General features: G+C 43.3%; 1 protein-coding gene and 1 non-coding gene across 6 annotated transcripts in view; both read right to left on the bottom strand.

Annotated features, from left to right (window-relative positions):
• Window positions 1–26,691, bottom strand: part of RASGEF1A (RasGEF domain family member 1A) — a 146,647-nt gene that overhangs the window by 5,690 nt on the left and 114,266 nt on the right. For 2 of the 5 annotated variants that reach the window (XM_004941966.4, XM_004941967.4), the window contains 7 exons: window positions 16,299–16,478; window positions 10,125–10,253; window positions 5,043–5,180; window positions 1,710–1,931; window positions 1,337–1,411; window positions 1,032–1,124; window positions 142–244 (listed from right to left, as the gene is read on the bottom strand). In XM_004941966.4, the coding sequence (XP_004942023.1) occupies window positions 142–244; window positions 1,032–1,124; window positions 1,337–1,411; window positions 1,710–1,931; window positions 5,043–5,180; window positions 10,125–10,253; window positions 16,299–16,478 (940 nt within the window). Of the gene's footprint in view, window positions 1–141; window positions 245–1,031; window positions 1,125–1,336; window positions 1,412–1,709; window positions 1,932–5,042; window positions 5,181–10,124; window positions 10,254–14,609; window positions 15,382–16,298; window positions 16,479–16,816; window positions 18,094–26,691 lie in introns of those variants that run through there. The other 3 variants (XM_015288051.4, XM_003641456.6, XM_040702949.2) reach the window with 3 other exon arrangements.
• On the bottom strand, window positions 17,795–17,846 carry MIR12280 (microRNA mir-12280). Its single transcript, NR_162051.1, has one exon. It is a non-coding gene; the product is annotated as a microRNA mir-12280 (primary transcript).

Here is a 26,691-nt window from a genome sequence, read left to right as displayed (position 1 = left end):
TAGCATTCCTCTGTCACTGATGCATACTGTGCCTGTGGAAGTGCTGGTGTGGTCAGCCAGCTTAAGGCAAGTATGAGCGTGGTCTTGCCAGTTGGGTTGTAAAATGAAGTGCCTTTTGTCATCTGTGTTCAGGATACTTACAGATAATAGCCATCATTGAGTTGAAGTTTCCAATGTTGAAGCACTCTCTTGCCACATCAATGAAAAATTCCACCATTCTTGTACGCTGTTTTTTCTTTACAACCTGGAAAAATCAAGTTGTGTTAAGAGGGAAGGGATGGCCCGAATTTTGGTTAGGATGTTCAGTGGAAGGCATTATTACAAGCTGATTGAAGAGAGACTTCAAGACTTTACCTAGTTAAGCAATCTGATGACGTAGGCCTGAGGATATTTTACTAAGATATATATATTTAAGAAAATAGTATGTGAGGCCATTATCAATTCATTGCCCAGTTGTGGAAGATTGTAATTTTCTGTTTATGCATTCAGTTCAGTGTCTTAGAGAACTTGTATGAACAAGCTGGACACTTCTCATCTGCTTCCTGTTGCTAGGAAAGCGAGACAGCATCAAGCTGCTATCAGAAAAATATATGCCAAAAAGCTTAAACCTAAGGACGAAGCAGCAGACAGACTTAAGAACAGGGTGTGTAACCTGGATGTGAACAGGAATAATGGCCATGTCTTGGTATTTTTTTTTCCCCTTACATTCTGTATAGATGCATACCTCAGGAACTTACGTATGCATTTAAAAATACACATGTAAAGATTCTAAACTCCCCACTCAAACTCCATGCAACTTCCATCTTGCTAAGTGACCGTTACTATGGAAGCTACCCAGAAGTGAAGAACACTTGCAAAAGCAAATATAGCTGTGAACTCTTAATCACATAAGCATGCAAATAATTTAATGCTTGAATGATGCAATTAGCTTCAATTAGATTGCTTCTGTTTAAATCTCTATTTGACCACTACCTACCATTTGTGCTTAAGGACAGGGTTATTTTTCCATCTTATCTTCTGCTCGTACCTACCCTGCAAATCTCTGTGGCCACCAGCATGCTAAGACAATTGAACCAGTTGTCGTAGGCCTCCAAATTGTAGGTTTTGGTAACATCACCTCGGCACTGTAAGAGAAAAGACCGTGTGTTTATTAGTCTTTATCATGACGAAGTTGGTATACTAAGGGATACGCTTCCTGTCTTGTTCAAAATCTTACTGGATTTTGTTTAAGGCATGAGCTTAGAGAAAGTTTGAAAATGGAAACCCTGCATGTACAAAGTACACTGGAATACTGATGAGTCTTTATTTCTGTTTCTCCCTGTACCCCTTCCTGTACCTTGTGATTATCCAGGGAGTCCATGTGGCTGACAATCTGCATCAGATCCTCTGGGTAAATGTTGCTCACCCGTTCCTGAGTCAGAAAGATTAGAGATGGTCATTGTACAGGCAGAGAGTTCAGTGGAAAGTGCACCAATAAGACCTAAGTCATTGGCCAGTTTTATAACTTTCATCATCTTTAAGCTTCCTTTACTGATAAATATGAAATGTTTCTATGGGAGATATCTAGATGTTCTCGTTCATCACTTGGTATTTTATTTAATTAACACGTTTGAGGCTTTCACTGAACCCTGTAGCAAAATACATATGAGTGAGTACATTAATACTTGATAAATGGAAAACAAAATAATTCACGCAAACTAATGTCTCACCAGTTCAATGTGGGTTAGCTGTTGTGCCAAGATCAGAGGGTCACAGCAAACACTCAGGATGTCCTTCTGAGTAGACTGTGGCTTGGTTTTGAGGATGGTGCCTTTGTCAGTAGCAGGTTGCCGGAATTTCTCTTTTATTTCCTGGTACTGGCTCCGTGCAGAGAGAGCCATCAGGAGATTCTGTGTCATCTGGCTAATGATCTTTTTCACCGTGCCATTTTCCTACGAGAAAGCCAGACACAACTTCTTACACTGTATAACTTATACACAAGTTTATATGCTTAGGGAGTGTATAAACAGGAGGGGGATTGACTGTCTATGAGGGTGGATAGTGATAGGACAAGGGGGAGTGGTCTCAAACTGAGACAGGGGAGGTTTAGGTTGGATATTAGCAGGAAGTTTTTCCCCCAGAGGGTGGTGACGCACTGAACAGGTTGCCCAAGGAGGCTGTGGATGCCCCATCCCTGGAGACATTCAAGGCCAGGCTGGATGTGGCTCTGGGCAGCCTGGTTTGGTGGTTGGCAACCCTGCACATAGCAGGGGGTTGGAACCGTTGTGGTCCTTTTCGATCCAGGCCATTCTATGATTCAAGTGATGATAAGTCTTCCCATTCTAATCAGACCCCCTTATGATCAAGTCTACCTAGCCCATGTAGAATCCAGATCCAGTCACATCCAGAAATATACCCTATCCCTCCTGTTACCACTTCAAATGACTTGTGTTCTCTGATCTTGCTCTCCCTGGTGCTGGAAAGACTCATTTTTAACAGTCCTTTTCCTTTCCATTACGCTGTTGTTCTCCTGCTTTCGTGCAAATTATTTCTCTTGAAGTTAGCCACAAGGTTAGGTCTTAGCTTACAAAGTGCTGTGTTGGTTTCTGCCAGTCAACTGGATGCGCTAGAAAGAGCTGCAATGACTCTGATGGTTCAGAAAGCCACTAATGTGCAGCGATAACGGAAATTATGTAGCAGATGTGAGAGAAGATGACTACCAAATACTTGTATATTGCATGCTATAATTAAGCAATAATAGTGTCAGAATGTTGCTTTACAAGGCAATAATCCGACTCCCAAGTGGAATAAAATGAAAAGCTGGAAGCAGCATAGCTCGTCTTGATGAGCAACTGGATTACCGCTAAACAGCAGCTGGCTGGAGCCATTTTGGATATTGTGCTACAAGTGCTTAGAAATGCCAAGGGGACATGGTAGGGGGACTAAAATAGAGAGCTAATTCTGCTCTCCACTATACTGAGCTTTCTGCTGAAATCACTTGACCTCAGTTGCTGTGCCTGACTTGCCACGTCTCTGTGAGGAGGAAATCTTTCTGGCTTTGAATCATAGGGAATCAAACCTGAAGGCGGGTGAGATTGAAATATATATTGGATGTAAATGCATGAAGAAACTGCAGTGACGTTAAAAACTATGGCTTACTTAAGCTATTGGGAATTCATGATATCTCAACATTTAGACAAAGGCTCCTAGAGAGTTTTGGCAGTTTCCTTCTCTTCATGGTCTTCCCCTGAATTTTCTTTTAACTTCAGAAAACGAAGCTGAAAGTTTCAGCTGGTCTGAGCAGGTGTGACTTGGAGTTTCGTTTCCCGTGTCACTGAGTTGAAAATAACTTGTCCATGTCTGTGTACCAGCAGTCCTGGACCTAACTGATATACGGCCTTGTATTACGGGGACTTGCATGACTGCTGTGTGTCAGTTCTTGTTTTATTCTGCTATCTTCTATGTGAGAATAGTGCCCTGCAGGGATTTGGAAAAGCTTTAATATGGTAGCTTAAAAAAAACATATCTGAATCATTACAACTCCCTGCTGAAGCAAGGTATGGGTAATTTCTTAGAACAGGAAAGAGGGAACGGATACTGAGAGCAAGAGCTGCTTTTCTTCTGTCAGGATCACATTCCTCTGGAACACAGAGGTGCATAGCTCTTTCCTGATGACTTGTATCTTTGTTAAGGGGATAAGTACTACGATGCTGTCATTAATGGACGTCATCCCAGAAGCTTCAGACACCGAAGTGCTGAGCTGTTTTCTCCCGAGTGAGAATTTATTCATATATATAAGTGAGAGGAAAGGGGAAAAGAAGGAAAGGTCACGACTTTTTTCCAGTTCAAGATGGTGGACAAATAAAATACCAAGATATACATGCTCAACAATTGCTATTTTGCCAAGTTCCCTCTCACAGCTGTATCTCAGCCAACATACACATCTCTCCTGTTTACAGAGGGAATACAAGGCATGTTATAATCCTATCTGCTTTTCTCTTCTTACTAAGGCAGTGACATTTAGCAGCAGCCAGGTAAACAATTTTGCTGATGCAACACAACTGACATACTTCCTTTTGACAACCCGGTAACGCCTATCGCTGCCCTATCACTAATTCACACCGTGCTGTCAAACCTGTTGCTCTTCATTTTCTCTGTGCTTGAATCAACAAAAACAGCTTACAATACAATTGTCTTCCCATTTCCTGCTACTCATTCTCAAGAGTATCTTGAAGTTTTGGGCTTCAAAACAAGGAGAAACTTCTGTAAAGTAACCTTTTATGTTCACACGAACACATTACAGATGATTCCCTTGCCCTTCTTGGGAGGTTTAGGGTGTTTTTGTTTTTTTTTCCAACCCCCAGACTGAAAACTCAGACCTGGTATGATTGGTGACTGGCCAGCTAGCAGAGCTCAAAGAACTTGCTTTGTGAAAATACTGTGCATGGCACCCTAGAAGTCCCTCGTAAGCATCTTCTTGAGGTGGAGGATGCTGACCTATCTCAGGTGGTGAGGTGCTGGAACAGGTTGCTTGGAGAAGCTGTGGGTGCCCCATACCTGGAGGTGTTCAAGGCCAGGTTGGATGGAGCCCTGGGCAGCCTGGTCTTGTGCCTGCCCATGGCAGAGGGTTGAAACTACATGACCTTTAAGGTCTCTTCCAACCAAAGGCATTCTCTGCTTCTACAAACTAGCTGATGTTTTTGTGGGACCTGGATGCAGAGCAGTAACAAAGCACAGAGGATGGCACGTAATTATGCAAGTTAACTACACTGTGCCATTAGCACTGCTGTTCTTTCCTTTCTCCTTCTGCGTCATTTTTCATATCGCTGTGAATTTAGTCTCTTACGCTTGGTGATTATACATAGTTCCTGCTAATGGACCATTAACTTCATTACTCAGCCCTTGTCCTGCAGCTACAGGGCAGCCTAGCAGCTGCTGCTGTAGTCCATTTAGAAAACCCTGTGCATAGGAGCAACAGTTTGTGACGTGTAAACTACGTGTGAAGGTTGACACAAGTACTGCTTTCCAACTTCACGTTTTTTCTCCTCCCCTTTCACCCCTACCTCATCACACTGTGTGATCCTGTGAGCAATCTCCTTCAACTCCTTCATGGATTTTTCATCTTGGAAATCGTAGGGGAAAGTTTCAGTCCATTCCTTCAGGAGCTGGATGATTTTGGCAGCGAAGGACTTCAGCTTTGCCTAGAAAGAAACACTGAGTTAATTACTGACCATAGGCCTTTCTGACAGCAGAAGCTGATGAAGACTCCCATAAATCTAGACACTCTTGAAAATACTTTGCACTTGTAGCAAATGAAAGGGAGAAAAAAGAACACGTTGAACTGGAACCGGGCTCCTGAACAGTAAGATTTAGCCCCCTTCCAGGATAGCTTGGCCATGTCTCTTGCCAAGTGCTTTGAAGGTACTTTCAAGGTTAATTGTATAAAGCCAGGAAGATGACAGGATAGTTTAAGCATCTTATTTGATTGAAGCCAATGGGGCTTGAGTTAACTTATGCCATCTGAGGCAGCAGTACCTTTGTGTTTCATTTCAAATGCATACCCAATGCAGCACGTACCAGGTGTAGCTTGTGAGAGACATTCATAAAGACACTTTTGTTGTGTAGAATTTACCAGACCCTTAGATGGATCTGTATGTCAAAATATATGAACGGTAGGAAAGGTGTGCGTGTGTGTGCTCTCTCCACGACGTGTAAACAAAAATGGACTTAGAAAATCAGTATTGGTCGTTACTCAAAAATTTATCAATGACAGAACAGAGAAGGAGAGCCATTTTTTAAGTTCTTCTGTTGCTTGTGAATATTCTAAAGCTTTTAATCAGTTAGATCTGAATTGGATGCCAGTTATGCAAGTAGCACAGATTTACTGATGCTGCTCTCTCCAGCTGAAGGAGTGCTCTTGCAAAACTGGGGGAGCGTGCTCGAAGACTTAACAAATAAGAAGAATCCAAACTTAATTCAGGTTATATTTACTTTCCACCCAAGTTGTGATGCACTGAGGGGAAAATGAGGAAGCTTTCATCTGTTTACCTCCCTGCTTGTGTAAACTGATGCCCCATTACACAGCAGTTCCTTCTCCTTATCTGCAATACACTTTCCTTATTGCATTCTCCATCAGCAACTTTGAGGTTACAGGAAGTGATTTTGGCATGTGAGTGTTGCTATAAGAAATCAATGCATCGCCTTCTAAGACAAATAGACAATGCTTTACAAGAGCTGATGGAACTTCCTGCCCCAAAACATCATCTGATCATATAATGCCCCAGAAGCACGGAATAGGTGGGCAGTGATGGCAAGAAGAAAATATTTGCTCTGCCATTGGTTGGCGTTCCTGCAAATGTAGGTACAGAAAGGAAAGCTCTGGTGGTTCAGCTTCTGGGAGTGCTGCTGCTGCTGTGGGACCCAACTTCAATGTCTTTCCAGGCAGAGAGGGACTGAGCTCTGTATGACAGCTGCCAACCACTAAACTCCCATTGTCAGCTGCCTTGAGGAAAATACAGGTTATGCTTGTTCACTAGAGAATGTGTGGAGCCTATAATTATTAAAAGAATGAATAATTCTCTTGTGATACAAGAGAACTAATTAGCCAGCCAGCGTGCTTCCATTCCATCAGATCTAACAGAAGAGTTACATGCTTACTGCACTGATCATCAAAAGCTGCTTCAAAATTCCTCTTGGTGGTGGTATTATTATTATTATTATTATTATTTATTATCTTCTGGAATTGAATATGGAAGGATGGGGGAACAAAGGTTCCAGAATCCTCTGGCTGTGACATGAGCAGCTCTTTGTGAACACTGACTTCCTATTGCACACACCCATGCTCAGGAGTTGCTGTGATTTGCTTTCTTTGCAACAGATAGCTAGGCATCCTTTGCAGGACAACAGCAAGCAGTATTTCTCTTTGGGATTACACCTGTAAAAGGCTTCTTGTTTTATCTGATGCTTTTGATGCTCGTGGAAAAGAGAGGTACTTTGAATGCAACACTAAAAACCAATAGCTCAGCAAAACATGAGATTAGAGTTTCAGGTGCATCCTAATGAAGCCCAAAGCAGTGTGACAGGCTTGCCACCCGTGATCTGTGGTAACCTAGATGGAAATCACAGATACGTGGGCAACAGCATGTTTTCCTTTTTGTCATGCTTGCAGTAAACCTATACTTCAGTAGAGGACTTGAGTGAAATACTTTGGTCCTCGAGTAATACTGCACAAGGGTTTTTGTTTTCTGTGACCATCTTGTTTGAGTCTCTCTAATTTCTAACGTGCTTCTGGAGAGTTCAGCTTCATGTGAAGGGATAAAACTTAACTTGAGCGTAGCTATACTGACAAGTATGTGATAATTGATATCTTCAACTGTGAAACCCCTTCTTTTTATGTTTGTCCAGAAGGGCTCTCAGGGGGCTCCAAGGTATCCCCTTTTTCTTTTTAATCCGCTCTTCTCTCAGCTGTTTTCTGCTGAACTTCTCTGTTAGCAAATGATGTGAAAAACAAATGATCAGCACTGTGGTGCCTAACCTCAAAACCTGGCTCCTGGCCACTTCTCCAGCTCACACACTACCCGGGCAACAAGTCAGCCAGCTTCTTGTCTTAGTTTGTTTATGCAGATCTCTTATCAGACATGATCAGAGCTGCTTTAACTACTTCTGCCAGCCATTTCCTGCTGTGGAGCCACTTAATTAGAAGGTGCTGGTAGCTGATGATACTCCAGTGAGTTATGACAGCGAATAACTAGAGTGGCTCGGAGCTGAGAATTTCCATGCTGCATGTCAAGTGATCTTTTATTTGTTTAAAAACAAATGTTTGCAAATGCTAGGAGCTATTTTTTTTTTTTCCCCTGTAAAACATAGGAGTGCTTGCAGCGGAGGTCTGCAAAGGAGTCATTTGAAGGGGATGTCAGAAATTAGGTAGTGTTTTCCAAGAATGTTGTGTTTAGTGAGCAGGAAAAAACTACAATTCATATTAAGGGGGTAGGAAGGGGTCAAGGACATAACAGGAAAAGCGCCTGGAAAAGCATGTAGATTAAGGCAGCCTCCCAAACCTTGTGTTTTATTGTCACCTTGCTGTTGGCTCTTCTGGAGGCCTGTTTCCAAACTGCCAGCAGAAGGTCTGACAGCGTGGGTGTTTTGCAATATGAGCAGCTCTATTTCACATCCTCTTGTTAGAATGTAATGCTATTTCATGTCAGTGTGGAAGCCATGATATTTTTTAATAAATTTGATGAAAAGCCACAATCACACTACTTTAAGTTATCAGAGGGCTGGAGCACCTCTCCTATGAAGAAGGGATGAGGGAGCTAGGCTTGTTTAGCTTGGAGAAGAGAAGGCTACAGAGAGACTTCATTGTGGCCTTCCAATATTTGAAGGGAGTGTATAAACAGGAGGGGGAACGGATGTTTAGGAGGGTGGATAGTGATAGGACAAGGGGGAATGGTTTTAAACTAGGACAGGAGAGGTTTAGGTTGAATATTAGGAGGAAGTTTTTCACCCAGAGGGTGGTGAGGCACTGGAACAGGTTGCCCAAGGAGGCTGTGGTGCCCCCATCCCTGGAGGCATTCAAGGCCAGGCTGGATATGGCTCTGGGCAGCCTGGTCTGCTGGTTGGTGACCCTGCGCATAGCAGGGGGGGTGGAACTGGATGATCATTGTGGTCCTTTTCAACCCAGGCCATTCTATGACTTTATGACTTATTGCCCAGCTTCTGTTTTGGTTTTAAAACTCTTAAGTGTATTATTATTCACAGAAGAGTTGCATCTTGTAATCCTTTATTTTTAAATCCAAGTATTGCAGATGACATAGTTTGATACTAACTACAGATAGCTGTCAGTTGTCATCACATCTCTGTAGACAGCTTTACCCCTTGTTTCAGATGGTCCCAGAATCTCTTACAAGTTCCTACCTCTGCTGTTCAGTTAGGCAGAGCTGAGGAAATGCTGCCATTTACCATGTACCAGGTTGGGGGTGCTAAGCTGTGAGCCTGTTTGGGGGTGGAGATGGGAACTATACATGCTGAATGCAGTAGTTCTTGCATCTGTCCTCCCTGACCCCTCTGGCTCTTCAGAACCAACACAGCTCCACAGCTGCTTGGTGAGTGGATGAGGTAACTGACCTGCATAAAAGTCAATGTGCATTAAGTGTTTTGTTTTGTTTTTTTTTTTTCCTGTGGAGGAATGCCATGATATAATAAGAGACCACAGAGCAGGAATAGTAAGTGAGAGAGAAGCCCTTAGGTCAGTACTCATGTCAAAAACTCTGTGTTGCCAAACCTCAAGGGCTACTTATCACGCTCCCTACTTGGAGTCTTGCTGCTACAAGGAGAAAAAGAAATGGCACTATCAATATGCTGAGAATCAGGAATGTGAGCATATTATTTCTCACACTAGAAGAATGGATCTAAAATAAGCACAGGATCTGAACAGTTCAGATCTTTAAGTATTTGCTGATTTCATCCTTGTTTCTGTCACTTACATTTGCATCCCAGCTGGGACTATTCTGGTACTTCATCTTTAGTCCTTCTGTGCGCTTTCTCCATATGGGGAGACTTAAATGGATATAAGTGCATATCATAAACTGACCCAGTTGGGTTTAATCAGTTGTGGTAAAGCTGTGTACTCAGATGTGCAAGCATAGGCTACTATTTCAAGAACTGCATCCCTTAATTTTCATCAGACGAAATTTCCTGACTTACCGTCACACCGACTTGTAAACGCTCCATCAAAAACAGGTTTTTAGTGCACCTACAGCAGAGCTCTCAACTCCGAGAACGTGACAGGGGTGACTGCAATCAGATCCCAGGCAGACCTTGCTTGGCAAAAGGCCAAACAACTTGCTGGGCAGGTTTGTGGCAGATACGCATTGCTCTAAGCTGCAGGTCAGTGCTGCATGCTGGAGCAAAGTTGCATTATTTCCAAGCTAAGCTACTACACAACCTACTACTACTGTAGGTTGTGTAGTAGCTTAGCTACTAAACTACTTTGATAGCTACTTAGCTATCAAAGAAGCAATAGAGCTTCAAGGAGGAAGACCCAAATAAAAGCACATTCAGTAGTATGCGCTGATGGCAATTTCAGTGTATTCTTTACCAGTCTATCTAGCTTCACAACAAAAAGGAAAGGGTGGGAGAAAATTTACCTTTTCTGCCTCGGTCCCGGCTTCCAGCTGCTGCTTCTGCTTAATGCACATCTGTCCCACTTTAGCCAGGAGCTCATGCGGGTGAATGAAGACTCGGGAGCTCAGCAGGAAAGTGAAGATGTAGGTCCTCTGTGGGAGCAGAGTGGGGAAAAAGCAAGCTTGAATAACCAGTGAGAATCATCTGTCTTCCCTGGAGACTTGTAACAAAAACTAGTTTATAAAACGGGAATGCAGCTTTATGTCATGTATATTTGGTGTAATTTTTCCCTCTCTCAGAGATGCGGTGGTCTTTTCTAGCTCTGCGTTGCCTCTTCGCAATAGGCTTCAAGGCTGCTGCTGTTGTTTCCAGAATTCCAAACGTAATATGCCCAACTGGTCATCACTCCCCCAAAAGACAAATGAAATATATCCATTTAGGGATACAGGGTGTTTATGTCACATGAATGCTACTATTTCTTGGTATCTTCCGGAGTGATTGCCCTTCATCAGACAGCAGAAAACTGCTTTGTGTGTGTTCCAAACCACAGCTGTAATTTATTCATGTATGGTTTTTCTCCTTTTTCCCCACAGTCACTGACACAAGCTTTATCTTAGATTGAGGCTGCATGACAACAATTCAGTTTTAGGCATGACTTAATCAATATGGGGCCCATTTCAGATTCTCTTCAGTGTGAATAGTGCTATTAAGTGTCAACAGTTATTATTTCTCATTAGAAGTAGCCTCTCTATTTCCTTTTTAAAAGCTGTAATGCATTATATTCCAAATCATACTCTGTGCAGCCGTGTTGATGTGAGAATGAATGCCTTCATGTCCTGATCTTGCTTCAGTGTTTCAAACTTGTCTTCTGTATTTGGATGTAATTGCTAGAGTAACAATAGTAGCATCTCATAAGGACTTCTGTCTGACAAAATCTGTAGTTAGGAAATTGTAGGGCACCTCCTTGACGACGGATTTCATTTACTCTATGTTACATTTGCAAAGCATGCTATTGCTTTGCCATTTGCACCACGGTTTATTAGAAACGTGACTTAGCAGCCAGCTGTGCTGACAGTCGATGTACCACCCTGGACTGGACAAGGAAACTTAGGCCAGATGTCTAAAACATAGCACCTGTGCTATTAACTACTGAATTTTGCTGCTTGTAGTCCATAGAACACACCTGTAGATAAACGGTATCTCTGAGTCTAGAAAAGACTATGGGATTTATCTCTCTAACTGCAAAGAAGTGCTATTAAAGAAAAACGTTTCATCTTCTCTAGTACCTATAGCATAAATCTAACACTAAAATATGCCAAATATCAGAAAGGGGAAAGAAAGAGTGTTTTTTCTTGTTTTTAAAAGCAAATGAAGTTAACTAGAAGTCAATGTGTTGAGAGTGCATGAAGTATATAACAGATTAAGCACGTTATCTATGGAAAATCTAGCTCTGTCCCAAACTTGTGGAGGAAGCTAATGAAGAAACAGACTGTGATACAGCAGAGGCGTTTGAAATATGCATTCTGATTTGAACATTAGGCTGAAGAGCTAAACTGATTCACAAAACGAGACACTTATCTCATGGGGACAAGGCATCAGACCTTTTATGCTGATGTATGTGAGAACGATCCTCAAACTGATACAACCCGCATTAGGAATTAAAACATGAGAAAGAGTAGTGTCGGTTTGGGGGGAAGAACCTGTGCTTGGTTGTCCTGACTCCTTTTCAGCCAATTTCTGTGCTTCTTTCTATCAGTGTGTCCCTGAACTTGGAACTGTGAGTCTGGCCTATCTGGGAAAGGAATTCAGCTGTTGGGTACGGCAGCTGTTGTGTGAAAATGTCTGTTCTGGAAACACGAAGCAGCTCTTGCTTTTACCCTGTTTTCCATTTAGGAAAGAAAGAGATGAAAAACAATTATGGACTCTCATACTTTCATCTCTTCCCCATGTTCTTGTGCACTGGGAGTGTGGAAGCCTGCCAGAAAGATGCCTGTACATTGAAGTGGCAAGGAACTGAAATGCAAGCTGCTCTGCCCTGTCAGTGACCTCAGCTCTGATAAACCGGGTCTTCTTTTTCTTAAGGAAAGATATAATTTTGCTTGTTGTACTAATTCTAGTGTTGGTCTTCTTGGTGGAAGCCTGTGTGATGTGGGATAGCGTTTGTTCAGAGTAACTGCAAGAAAGCCCTGCTCAGAAAACGTTCCCCTGTTTTTGCACTGTAAGACAAGAGCAACCTAGATAACCTGTACTGGTGTTTGGTCTCTCTGATAGTGCTTTGCATGATGTTCACAAAAGTGCTGAATTGGAAAGACAAGGGAAGATACGTGGCCACCACAAAAGCGCAGCTTTCCGATCAAGGCTTGCTTTCTCTCTTAATCCATGGCATCTGCACTGGACATGTACAGTATTTTTCCAGATCACACCGAACTGTTAAGTTTTAGAAACAAATTACCATACTTCTGGAACCCATCTGCTGTATTTTCATTCCACTTTTCAACTCACATTGCTGGGACTAGGCTCAGTTCGTTGGCAAGCAAAACTGTTCCACTATGGTCAATCAAGACACCCTGGTTTACAATTCATGAGGTCTAATCTGGTCTTATTCCTCAGGTTGCTTTTCTGTTTCTTTTTTGATCCTGGTGTTGCTTATGCTGGGTAGGGGTTAACTGCAAGTAAGAAGTGACTTAAACACGTCCTGTAGCAGGGCTGAGCCTCATCTCTGCCTCTCTGTTAATAACCACTTCCTGTCCAATGAAGAAAATTGAAGCTGAACTGAGCCATGCATTGCAGCTTAGCAGTAGGTCACAGTTGTTAGGAATATGGTTGTAATGGACAGGAAATACTTCATGTGAACATCAGATGTCTCCTTTAGATGAGGGATTTCTGTTATGTTACACCTGTACCTCCACTGTAGGCCACTCCAAAAGTAATGCCTCTTATTTATTGCCATGGAAGCTACAACAGATACGAAAAACACAATAACACGATTTGATAGAGACACAAATGTTCAGCAAGCATCAGTGAATGTCACCAGATGCCATTTTTTCCCCACAGAGGGATTTCACAACACACCTTTGCTTCATATGCGCTTCCACATCAGACACTGTTGTGTCAGTGCCCCTCTGCTGCCATCTGTCACACAGCAACAACATGTAATGGGATACTGGGGGGAAGGTTGAGCCTCCACTGACATACCACCAGGCATTACTTTCAAAGCAGCCTTCATATATAAGCAAGGTGCTATAACAGTGTAAAGACCTGCACTCTTCTCACAGGCAGTCCCTCGCAAGTGAAGATGGTTTGGAGAAGGAAATTTAGCTGAGAAACAGGCTGCTTTGACAAAGACCGATTAAAAATGCTTCCATAAGCTGTGAGGCTGAAAGTTAAGCTCCGCTTACCCCATAAAAGTGACAGGTATTGGAGAGAAAAGGCAAAAAAAATTCCTTTCTGCATTTGGAACAACTTAGCTGACACAAAAGAGTCTTGTGCTTTACAAGAGAAAAAGAAGGCAGATTCCTTTAGTGCCTAAAGTTGTTGCTAAGAGATGAGCTGAATTATATTTAAAAAAGAAAAGAAAAAAAAAAAGGCAAGCACGCAAGACTAAAGGAGGAATTGTTACTCTCTGACCCAAGAATGTACTGCTGTTGTCTGGGGAAGGAAAAAAAGAAAAAAAATCCCTTTGTGCACTCACTGCTCGGTCTTATGTTTGTGAAATGTTTTCTTGAAATGTTTTTTGCTTGGGCACGAGGGTTGCAGACTGGTACATTCCATTCCTAACCTCTCCAGCTCCTCTGTCTCACAAGTATACATTTTCCTGTGCTCTGAGCAAAGTCCCCGTACACAAACAAACCTCAAAAGAGCAGTATACAAATGTAGGTCCTTATCTTTCCTGTCCTCTCTTGTCTGTCTCTTGTTCTGCCAACATGGCAAATACAGCTTTGTTTTGCTCTGTAATGAGAACAGAAAGATACTGTTTGCTTTCTCCTCCACCCCCTTTTTTCCATCTGGACAGTGACTGCAGCCTTTAGCTTCGTGTCGACAGAATGCCTTCTATGCACTGCTCTCAGATGTACTAATGCAGATATTTGGAGCAGTACAGTAACTTATAACGTTGTCTCCCTGAAACTAAAGGTAACCTCTGCTAACATAAGGAATACCTTCTCTTGATGAGAGTTAACTGGTGGTGCCTTGCTGTCCTTCTGTGCACATGCAACCAGAGACACGAAGCTGGGAGGTGCTTACACCTTCCTCTTGAGCAAAAGGTACTGGTCCCCCTTCTGACAGCACCTCAAACCTAAATGGCTATTGCTCTAACTTCCCTAAAAATAGAAATGGGCAAGAAATTAAGTGTAAACATAAATCTGAATTGAAATCCAAAGCTTGCATTTGGAGATGACTCAAACACAGTTCCATCTCTGTCATTCGAAGCTTATTCACCCACTTGCTGTAAAACTGATTTAACTAAAAGAATGTGTCCTGCTGCAGAGGAGATGAATTTGGTTTAATACCATTTTCCAGCTCCCTTTCCCAGGAGTTCCCTTGATTGCTTCTGCTGTATCACTCAGCTGTCACTTTGCTGTCCGTTCGAACTGCAGCCTCCTGGTGGGCTCTGTGCTCGCGTGGATTGTGATGCTCCCTTGCAGGGGATATGTGAGAGCACCATGGAAACCAACAACATTCCAAAATAACTCAGAGATCCCTTAAGTAACGCTCGCTTTATGGAACCATTTTCAGAGTAGCAGTGTTTTAAATAGATTCTGCCTTACAATAAGGGATGTGCATTAACAGCTACTTAAAAAACTTAGTGATATTCCAGATATCCAAGCAGCAAGTGACTACATTAACTAGTATTAAATACAAGGAGCTGGAGCTGATTCCTTGGAACGTTTGCCTTTGGCAGCCTAGAGCTGTTTCACTGGTGTACTTGATTTTGTGTTTCCCTTCAAGCTCTGCCTTCTCTCTCCACTACATATCTGGGGAGGGAAAAAGAAGTTGCATGCTTAACTATGGATATTTCTCTGTGCCTTATAGAGGATTTGGGACTTAGCATCCATTGAAGTTAGTGCGACTGTACGTAAGCATAATTAAAAGAGAAGTTTAGGATTGAGCAAGAAGATGAAGACATCCTGATTTTTCACGTTTTAATCTCTCACTAATAGTTGCTTGGAATTCTGCTGCTTGTACCACTGAACTCGTGGGGGTCTCATATGGGAGGGGAGGGCACTTACTGTGTATACCGATTGGAAACTGGGTGGTGTGTATGTGAGAGCTTAAGGGGGTTTTATTCTGACCAGTGTGAAAGCACAGTAAATAAGTTCTATGCTGATGACATAGAGAAAAATTCCATGAGGTACAAGCTAGTTCAGGCCTGCTCTACCACAGTTAGGTTCAACATAGCAGTTAATACTGACTGCAGTTTCCTGTCACTCTGTCAGTCCTCGAAAGAGTTGGGTTGCTTCTGTCATGCTTCTTTTTCACAGCTTGGATGGAATATATGCTGTATAATCTCTGATTTTTGGTATGAAGGGACATTTTAAGTGATAGTGTGATCACTTTGTAATATCACTCATTCAGAATCTTACTTCATGCCCTAGAGTTAGCAGCAACATTTACTTCAGGGGACTGCAGCGAGGACATCTAATCACTGCCAAGTCATTTCTAGGCTCAGAAACATTATTGCAGCACTTGCTCATTAAAATATGTTGAGAGGGAAGCGTTTTAATTACAATCAATGTGGTTGTTTTAATTGTTTTTCTGATGGTCTAACTAGGAGATGCACAGAAAATTAAGAAGAAAACAAAACAAAAAAATCCCTGGAGCTGATTTCAGCTGAAAGAGTTGGTCCACTTCCCTAGGCAGGAGATGGTTAGACATAAATCTTGGCTGTGTAAGAGGCAAAGCAGCTTAGAGGGACTGAAAACTGTGGCTAACGCTGCTTTTAATTGGTTCCTAAGGCGCCCACTTGGGTTCAACATGGCTTTATCTTTCTAACAGGTGTTCTTATTAAAAAGCAGAAAGGAGTATCCCCGTTGAGTAGCATATTTAGTGAATGAGTATTACAAGCAAAATAAATGCATTTTAAGTCTACATCTTAATCACCATTTGGATGGAGGTAGAATTTCTGGTGTTTAGGATTCAGGTTGGTGCTATATTAGGAAAAGCACAGGAAGAAAACTAACCCTTCATTGCCTACTTACATCTGGATAATAGTCCATGGTGGGTACCAGGCGCTCTATCAAGGCCTCCAATGATCCAGAAACAATGTTCCCATCCTGATAAACGGGGTCCACGCATCTCTCTCCCATATCAGGCTGCACTTGTCCACTACAGCTGGAGCCAAGCATGCTGGAAAATATTGGCGTCTGGGGCATAGTTTCCTGTGGAAGTGGCAAAAGAAAAAAAGGAAAAGACAAGGTTGTTTTGATATTATGTCTTCTGTATGGGTTTTACAGAGGCACACATTACACACAATTATATACTTCAGTGCACTCTGGACATGAGGGCTATGTTCTGAGTCCAGACAGTCGCACATGTTTGAGTTGCCTTTTGATTTGAAATGCATATGGAACCACAGCACTAGGGCTGTAGATGCAGAAACTGTAGAAACTCTTTTCACTGCACTCCATTTTCCTTTTCTCTCCAGCTTTCCCTTGGCTCCATATGCATAGAACTAAATGGGGGTGAAATGCAAAACGTTTTCTAGATTCCGCCTTACCGAGCAAACACCAACTGTGATACAGCATCTCTCCTCCTACTCCTTTGAGGTCATCCTTGGGCAGAACACCTGACTTACGGTGATAAATCCTTCACCACTTCTGTAGCTGGCTGTCTTTGCAGAAGGGCATCTTCTGCACACAGATATCGCATGCAGCAGCAGGGCTGTACCTTTCCTTCCACCGTGGGCTGCGTGGCACTGTGTGCTGTAATATGTACTTGCTGTACCATACAGCTCTAATAACAGTCTCTTTGGAGATTTCTGCTTAGGAAACAAACCTGCTCTTGCAACACCAAAACCACACAAAGCCTTGGGGTTTCCACCTCCCTCTGCTCGGCCACAAGTTCTATCTGTATCCTGTAGTTACCAACGGCAAGTAAACTGTGGGGTTTGGGGCTGGTTTTAAACTGCCTACAAGCGGAACGCACCCAGACGGCCCAACAAAACGTGCAGCCGCTGTAGGGAAAGATGGAAAGAGCCGTGATGTGTCGGTATCACAGCTGTTCCCTCCGTGATGCTGAGAAGGTGAAGTGAGAAGGGGGCAGGGGGAGCTCCCTGGGCTCTCTCTCTCCCTGCACGAAACAGCCGGTAGCGTCACATGGGGAAAGGCGCTGATGTAGAGGAAAGGGACGAGGCTGTGTTCTGTGGCTTCGCCGGCACGGCTCTGGGCGGGCATCCGCGCTGCTGGGGCAGTGCCGTTCCGTCCCGGAGCGGCACCGCGATGCTGCGCAGCGGCCACCAGCGGGGCTCCGCTCCCTCAACTTGTCAACGTGCAAAACGCCAAAGAAATGCGAACTGCCGCTTCAGCCCCGGCAGGCGCTAAGGATGCTCGGTGTCTCGCAGCTCCCTCCGCTCTCCCTTAGGCTCGCAGCGCGCAGGAACGTGCCGCAGCCCCGAGCCTCCGCGGCAGCGCTCCGCACCCCTCTGCAGACGCGTTTGATTCCCTTGTAAGGACCGCGGCGGTCCTCCTGCCCGGCAGCCAAGTTCCCTTACAGCCTGGCGGTTACCGCAGGGCTGTAAGGGAACTTGGCTGCCGCCTCAAACACCCACCGCACCGCTGCTGAAGGGCGACGGCCAGGACCCCGCCAGCTCCTATCCCCTCATCGAACCGGGCTCCCGCCTCCCCCCGCTCACGGAGCTCCCCGCCGCTTGCAGTGGGCGTGCCGCCTCCGCCAGCCGCCCCGGCTCCCGCCGCCGCCCGCTCCCCCACACCGGCACCTGCCGCCCCGCCGCGCTTACCCTCATCTTCCTGGGCGCCGCGCACATACGCGAGTGCCGGGCGCGGGCCGGCCGGCAGCACTGCGCCCCGCTCCCGCCGCCCGTGACGTCAGCGCCCAGCGCGGCGCCCGTTGGCTGAAAGCGAGCGTGGCCCGTTCAAACCGAGCCGTCAGCGGAGCGGGGGCGGCCGTGTGAGCGCCTCTGCCCGGGCGGCGGACGGGCGCGGGGCGAGGGAGGGCCGGGGCTGGCGTCCTGCGGCCGTCGTTCTTCTCAAAGCCCCCGTTCCGCGAACGCCTGTTCCTCACAGCGCTTTCCGCGAGGAAGAAGTGCCCGTTCCCGCCGGGGAGGCAGCTCCGCAGGAGTGAAGGAGCCCTCCCGCCTGCCTGTTTACAGCCCGGTCATTAGCGCCGCGCTGACAGACGGCTCCGAGCCCTCCCTGCTAATCGCTGGGCTGGTTCCTCCCGCTCTCACAGACGCTTCGCGTTACCCAAGCGCTGCCGCTCGGCGGCTCCGCGGGCGGACTGCCGGCCCCCGCCACACGCCCACCCGCCCGCCCGCAGCTCGGGAGCAGCCGGGGCTTTCCGTTCCGCTGCCTTCGCTTTTCTCCCATAAACGCGTTTTTTTTCCCATCCTGCCGTTTGGTTTGCTTCACTCGGGATGACTTAGCGTTTGTCCTGTTGGTCTCCGGGCATTCGTTCGTTTCGTTTTGCTTATTGTCGCTGTTTATCCGATGGGTCCGGGTGACTGTAGAAAGCTTCGCTTGTTTCCATGGTGATTAACGTGGGAGAAGCCCTCGGAAAGCAGTGGCAGTGCGGGTAGGAATACGCAGTGGGAAGGAAGGTGCCCACCCTGGGCTGTAAGCAATGTGCACAACTGGTACCGAATTGCTCCTTCCCTGGAGGCATTCAAGGCCAGGCTGGATGTGGCTCTGGGCAGCCTGGGCTGGTTGTTGGTGACCCTGCACATAGCAGGGGGGTTGAAACTCGATGATCATTGTGGTCCTTCTCCAGAAGGTGAAGACTTGAAAAAGATGGGTAGTTATACATTCTGGCCTCTCTTTGCTCCTAAATCCCTTCTTGGTGTCCAGATTCGTTTTCACTACGTCAGAAGGGCTTTGGAAGAGTCCCTTATTTCCCTTTAAGTTCCCATAAGACATTATGACAAATAGGTGATGGGAATATATCGGTTAACATTGTGTAAGAAAAGAGGAAAAGAGTTATTTTTGAAGACTACAAGCCTCTCTTACTAACACAGCCAACAACAAATCTGAAAATAAGTGCACCCAAAGGACAGGCATCAGATCTTGTGTTTCTGTGCTGATCTGCCTTCCCACCTTGCTCAAACGTTTGCTTAGGCTTGTAGAAGTCTCTGTCAATAAACACTTGCAAAGCATACACAGATCTATTCAAATTGTTGTAAAACAACCCCTGTTCTTTTTGCACTAATTCAATTTTCACCCGGAGGGGGGTGACGCACTGAACAGGTTGCCCAAGGAGGCTGTGGATGCCACATCCCTGGAGGCATTCAAGGCCAGGCTGGATGTGGCTCTGGGCAGCCTGGGCTGGTGGTTGGTGACCCTGCACATAGCAGGCGGGTTGAAACCAGATAATCATTGTGGTCCTTTTCAACCCAGGCCATCCTATGATTCCTCTTCTCCCCTATTCAGCTCACGTAGCATACAATGAGTGAATCATTTTACCACTTTGCTTCCATTTCTTCTTCTGTAAAGTGTGAAGGATGACCTTTAGCTACCTATATTCTGAATGTTGAAATCTGGGGATACAGAAACTCTCCAAGGTTTAATTGTTTTCTGTAGTTATGTAAGCTCTGTTCCTCAACAAATTGCTTGCATTTTGAAGATGTTTTCATTAGGCATTGCCTCATGTTATTGGTGGGTGGACCCTAGAGCAAGTTTAATCAGTGCAGTTTGTACTTGTTCTGTAGCTTGCTAGAAAAACAACTTGAGGCAACAACAGCGCAGCGCTGGTTCAATGGGGCCGGTCAGGGAATCTCTTGCTGCAGAGTGAGTCAGCAGCACTAATGCCTGCCTGTCTCAATCTTGCCAGTTGCTTCAGCCTAATACCAGCTAATGTCAGCATATAGAGCATAACATCTTCTATTATCTATTGAACTGGATTGGTATTTTCAATATTAGGGTTCTGTTCCTGCTCCTGCTGCAGACTTGCAGTCCAAGCTGTCTAATCACACTGTGCTTTAGCAAAAAAATCTGTTCTGTTTTGTTTTTTTCCTTTCTTTCTTCTTCTTTTTCTCCAGTGGTCTTAGAAAACAGTATTTTGGGAACTTAATCAAATGTGGCTGTGTATACATCTTAAACACAGCTGTACGTCAGAAAAGCAAGTAACGTTGAGTATCCTTAATAATGATCTGAGGCTGTAACTTCAAGTACAAAGGGATTCTCCCAGAAATGCTGTCTTTGTACTTGCCATTGTTAGGCTATGCACTAGTTGGTCACCTTCCACACAGATCTAGTTGTTATTATTATTTGGCTTTATGTAATGGAGTATGTTGACATGATTTAAAGCCCCAGCATCTGCAGTGAAGGAAGCAAAGAGGAACAGAAACAGAGACGAGAAGGAAAGAGGGCTTAACTGTGCATGGCATTCTTCACAGAGTAGTTTAAATACGAAAATGGGACAACGCCTTTATCTTTGTCTTCTGAAGCACGTTTGACTTTAACACAAACCTTGTTGGTTATTCTGAGTCTGAACTGCTGCCCGGGAACCTACACGACCTTGGGAGTGGGCAGGCTCTGGAGTTGCATGTTACATTCTGTTCCAACAGTGTGTTATATAACATTATGATTTTGGGAGCCATTTAGATATACTCATTACAGGCATAGTTATAGCAGTGTATTCTTGGCTATTACATTTCGGAAGGCTTTGATGTATGTTGCCTAATACTGGCATTTGGAACATGGGAAAAAGTGGTGAATTAAATATGCACGTCATGTTCATGGTTTTTATTTATCGATGGTCTTGGCTTTAGACTAAAGAACTCTACCTGCATCTGAAATATGTCATTTGTCCAGGAAATGCCATCAGACTGCACAAGCAGCAATAACAGTGGTGTCAGATGGGGCTTTTGCATGTATGCAAGCTAGCATGGAGCATTCATAAGAACTTAAGAAGCAAAAATGTAGTTAAAGCTCCAAAGCCTCCAGCAAATGTCTTTGTGGAACAATAGGTTTTTAGTCTTATTTGGAGGGCTGCACAGATGTTCCAGGTTTCCTTGCTGCATGCATATTTTAAGATTTGAAATTTGTTCTCGAGTAATTTTTAGACACATTTGAACATTCATCAATTTCAGAGAATCATGCTGCAGAATAACTTGATGGCACATTAATAACTTGGCAGCAGATGGGAGTGGGAGACGAGCTTCTAATCACAGTTCTGAACTGAGCCAGACTTTTTAAGCTTGTAACTGGAAGTGGGGTTGAGTGCTGTAACCACCAGTCCGTGGTTATTATCCACTATACCTCTTTCTCTATTTGACCTGGGACACAATGAATCTTTCCACACAATGGTTTTGTCAGAGCCAGTCAAGTCTGTAGTTTGGAAATGGCATTTTCTTCTTTTGAAATAGGTCTTGACCAGCTCCACCCCTGAGATATCCAGCAATTTTCAGAGCAAACCAAGCCAAAAATAAGAACAGCTTGAGATGTCTTTCACTGCTGTATGCTTTCAGTACTACCTGAAATAGCAAGATAGTTGTAAAAGTCACTCACCTACATGTTGAACAAACTTTCCTTGGCATGAGGTCGGCTGCATGATGCACTGCTGAGAGTACCTGTGTCACCGATGCTTGGTTCTCACTCCTGGATTGAGATGAAAGCTATTCCCCAGGATTTAGAGAGACCATGCTGCTTACTCCCAGCTTTTTGTGCCTCTACCAACACAGCAGACTTAACATAATATGGCACACTTTCACTATGATACCAATACGGCTGGTAATAGCAACTGAGATGCTGATTGTTATTTTGGCGCAGTTGCCCAAAGAAGCTTGCTAGCAGAAAGTTTGGTTCCTGATTTTCATGCATATTCTGTTCTTAGAATTCTGTTCTTTATATGAATTAGCTTGCCTGCTAACTTAAATTTAAGGTACGCTCAGCTGGGAGACATCGCTGTAATGTATGGTGGGTGTCTTTGTGTTCCTAGTGGTAGGGATGAATCAAGTTTGTTTAAAAAACAAACAAAAGCAATAAAAAACAATACACCCATCGACAGGTACGCAAGACTAGGGGAAAAGGGATGATATTCATAGAACCATAGAATGGCTGGGGTTGGAAGGGACCTCAAAGTTCCAATCCCCAAACCTCAGGTCATGTAAGTGCATACGATTGCTAGTCCAAGAGTGAGCGGCAAACAAAGATCTTGGAAAAAGATAGTTGGCTTAGCCAGCTCTACTTGAAGGGCTGCTACAACATGTCATGCATAAATGACACTTTAGGCAGCCAGGGTGTAGCTGAACAGCTGCTTCTACTACAGTTGTAGATTTGTTCCATCCCTATTGGTGCTGTGTGTTTTCTGGAGATGTGGGAAGCTGCTCAGAATGTCTAATGCCTTGTTTTTCAAGAAAAGACACAAAAAGCACATAAAGGCTGTTTTTTAGCATTGGTGAGTGCTTCGATCTGATTTTGACACAATGTGGAAGAACAGTATGTTAATGTAACATGCGCTCTTTTTATTAATTTTCTTAGATTCTTCAAATTTTTAAGAGCAATTGATAGTCAGATTTAAATTGGGTTCAAGCTTGGGTTCAACATGAAGCAGTCCTGGCCTAATCCTAGCTAGTTTGCCCTTGGCTTGCATATTCATGCTTGGTGCTGTACCAGCTATTCCAAGAATGTGCCACCGTGCAGAAAGTGAAAATCAATTATGTCAAGAAGGGAGCCTGTACATACATCAGCAATTTGGTGCCCAGGGGAAGAAAAATCTGCATGTCTGCTGATGTCAATCTTCTTGATATGGTATTTTTGTCAATGCACGTGGGTTGCTTTATTTTTTTTCTTTTTAGAAAACAGCTTAACAAAAAAAAAAAAGAAGTTTATTTTTAACATCACGATTAAGCTGATCAAAATTGCCAGTCTGGAAAGTCAGTCTTCTGTTTGCTTTAGCAGAACCTGTTACAGCAACACTTGCGAGTGTTCTCAGTTGTATTAATGTATCTATGTATTTATTATTATTATTTTTAATCCGTGGTTTTACGTGTCTTATTTTAGATTTGATGGTGAGAAATTCTGGAGCAGTGAGATAATTTGCAGTAATTCACTTGTTTGTATAAAGGTACAGCTGCAAGCAACTTTCCATTGAACACATGATGTATCTGTCTTACCTGAATTAACATGAGTAATTCAGTTCCCATTCACATCTAATGCTGGGATTCTTTCTTGCTGACACTGACAAGAAGTTCAGCACTTATTAGGGAAGTTTCAGAGCAAGATAAAAGTCTATTCTGTTTACAGGCAGTTAACAGCTGTTGGTCTCGTGCTGATGACTTTGGAATAGAACCTAATGAGGAACCTCAAAGCATGCATCTTAGTAATATTTTGAATGAAAGATATAAATATTCAGAAAATAAAGTTAAATATGGATTAATTTCAGAAACTTGTCGTCAAAATGTGAAGCGTTCAAAAATGAACTTATATCTATGAAACCATTTTGCTGACCACCGAGAGCTGGCAACTGCTTGTCTGACTCCCTAGGCCTGCTTAGAAGTGAATGTGAACATTAGCAACACTGAGTTTCACTATAGTTTGAGGGATGTGGAAAGGACTTGCCCCGTTTTATCACAAGCATACTGAATAAACAAATGTATATTGATTTGATGCCAAGTAATACAGGATATAGGATACTGTATCAAGCACCTGTGTATTTATCCTGTCTTATGTATTGTAGGACGCAACCCAGACTTCCCAAAAATAAACTTGTGAGCATGAAACACTAAATATGATGACCCTGCATGGTTAGCTTTTGTACTAGATGAAGCTGAAGACTAATCTGCAGACGAACAGCCCCCTACTATACATGCATAAACGTTGTAAGTGTAAATATATATATTACAATATACATAATATATTATGTATATATATAAGTATTTTGAGATCATATAATCATATCATACAATGGCTTGGGTTGAAAGGACCTAAAGGATCATCATCCCTGCAGCTCCATCCCTGCTGCTGCAGGCAGGGCCTCCAACTTCCATATGTAATGCTAGACCAGGCTGCCCAGGGCCCCATCCAACCTGGCCTCAAACATCTCCAGGGATGGGGCATCCACAGCCTCCCTGGGCAGCTGTTCCAGAACATCACCACTCTCATAGTAGAGAACTTCCCCCTGCTATCAAACCTAAGTCTTCCCTCCATGTGATCTACATGTTTGTTAGTGAAATTAACTGAACAATTAGTGTTCTGTTTTGCTAAAGGAGACTGATGTAAATTGGTCGAAGAACTAACATGTCATGAAGGGTTGGGAGAAAGTAGCCCTGCCAATATCTGTGTGAGAAAATAGATGTATGCAAACTATAAACAAAGATTTAGTGTCTCCCTGGAGCTTTTGTTTTCCCTGTTCTCAGTATTGACCAGGACATAATTCAAATAACTGATGCTGAAAAGATTATGTGTGGTTGTAATCTTTTTGAATTACAGGTCAGCAGTCATCCAAAGGATGGATATTTCATAGGCTACCTCCTTACAATTTTCACCCTGTGTTGTGATGGGTTTTTTTGTTTATTTTTGTTTTGTTTTCTCTTCGGTTGAGGTGGAACACTTATTTATTTGGGTGTGGGCAGGGTTGCAAGTATTGAAATTCTCCCTCATTCCTTTGCCTTTTTCAAGTTTGTTCTGACAGTACTAAAGATCATTTGGGATCCTATTTTGATTTTATTTGAAAGCTATGATTGTTATTCTCCAACCCCATTGGAATAAGGATGATCAAAGCATAAAGCAGAGAGAGTACATTCAAGAGCCCTGAGTTCTGACGAGCCCGAATCTCAACCTTACTGTTGCTGTTTACCGTACTCCAATGGTGACAAGGAGCAGTCACTTCAGCAAGCGACTTCAAAGGGGATTCCCCAGGCATGAACGTGTGGGAAACTTAAAGCTGATATTGTTTTCCGAGAGGAAGTGTGTTCTTTCTCATGCTCTCTGGTGTTCCTCATCAGCTGTTTGGTCTGTAAGAGCTGTACAAGCATTGTGCAGATTCTGTTGCAGTCCTAGTTGTCTCATAGCTCAGCTTTGGGGACTTTTTACATTTAATTTTTAAGTGTATGGTGGGTTTTGGTTTTTTTTTGCTTTTAAAAATGTTGTCACTTGACTGGGGATGCCAAACCTGAAAAAGTGACCTCCACTAATTCAGGAGAATACGCTCATTCCAGTTATTTAGTTTTCTTTCCATAAACAACCTGGTATCCCTGTGCATGCATTATGAAATGTTATCTTAAGCTCTCACTAATATATAGTACATGTCGCATAATTTGTAAAAAGCGTCGCCAAAAATCAGTTTTAAATAGCTTTGGATAGGAAGAATGAAATGGATTTTCCCTTTCCCTTCTGCTGGTGTCCCATATGAACTGTTTCACAGCTGCTTAATGTCCGAGCAAGATATGAGCTGGTGGCACAAAAATAAAACTTTCCTATCTTCCTGTGCTACTGCAGATTTCCTGGACAGCCTTTTACTTTCACAGTCAAAGGGAATTTTGATCAGGCAGTACTCTTATATTTCTGCAAAATCTATATGCAGGAAATTGACTTCTGTATGCCTTAACTTCAAATGCAGCTCTTTCATAGTAATGACTTAACTGTGTTACAGTGGTGATTGATAACACTGAAAATCAGACATTTTTTCTTGTGTAGAAGGATAATTCCTTATGAGCATTTTATTGTTTGCTCTCTTCTCAGTAGCTGCTCCCACAAGGATTTATGCATAGCAAAGATGAGCTAGAAATCCCAAACTGACAAGGCATCGCAACGGGAATTACTTGTGCTATAGACTTAACTGAAAGGGATATCAGGCAGCCTAATCCTGGAGTCAAAAACACAACCTGGTTTGCATGAAATCTTGCAAATGCATTGAATTATTAAGTAACTGTCTTTTCAAATTCATTAATGAAGGCAAGCCTAAATTTTTATCAGTGAGATGCAAAACCTCTTTGCTTTGTGAGTTCAGTGTGTTTTATAGACATAAGTGTTTTATAGACATAGTTAGGAGAGTTATCTACAAGAAAAGGAGATAAATTATATTGTCCTTACTTTGATGTTTCTCATTCGCTCTGCTGTGTTTCATTGGTGTAACAACTGGGTGATACAGGGGGACAGCTATATGCTCTTAGTCGATGAAGTCAAACGCTTCCCACCTCTAACATCTACGTCTGTTGAAGGAAGGAATGGTTTGCTCAAGTAGAACCATTCGGTTCTAGGAAATTGAGCGGTAATTTTGAGGCAAAAGATGAAAAGCACTACACGCTAGTGGTTTATATTTGTAGCTATTTTCTAAAGTAAATGAAAGCCTAGAATTGCCCTAGCATGTTGTGATTTAGTAGATGGTATTTCATAACAGCTAGTACATTAACTAACTTCTGGACCAGATGCACTGGTGAATTTGTTTGTTGAAATGTGTGCTTTACTGTTTTGTAGTTCC

Source organism: Gallus gallus, chromosome 6 (assembly GCF_016699485.2).
Source record: "Gallus gallus isolate bGalGal1 chromosome 6, bGalGal1.mat.broiler.GRCg7b, whole genome shotgun sequence".
NCBI lineage: Eukaryota > Metazoa > Chordata > Aves > Galliformes > Phasianidae > Gallus > Gallus gallus.
Note: the sequence above shows the minus strand (reverse complement) of the source record. Positions and strands in the feature narration are given on the sequence as shown.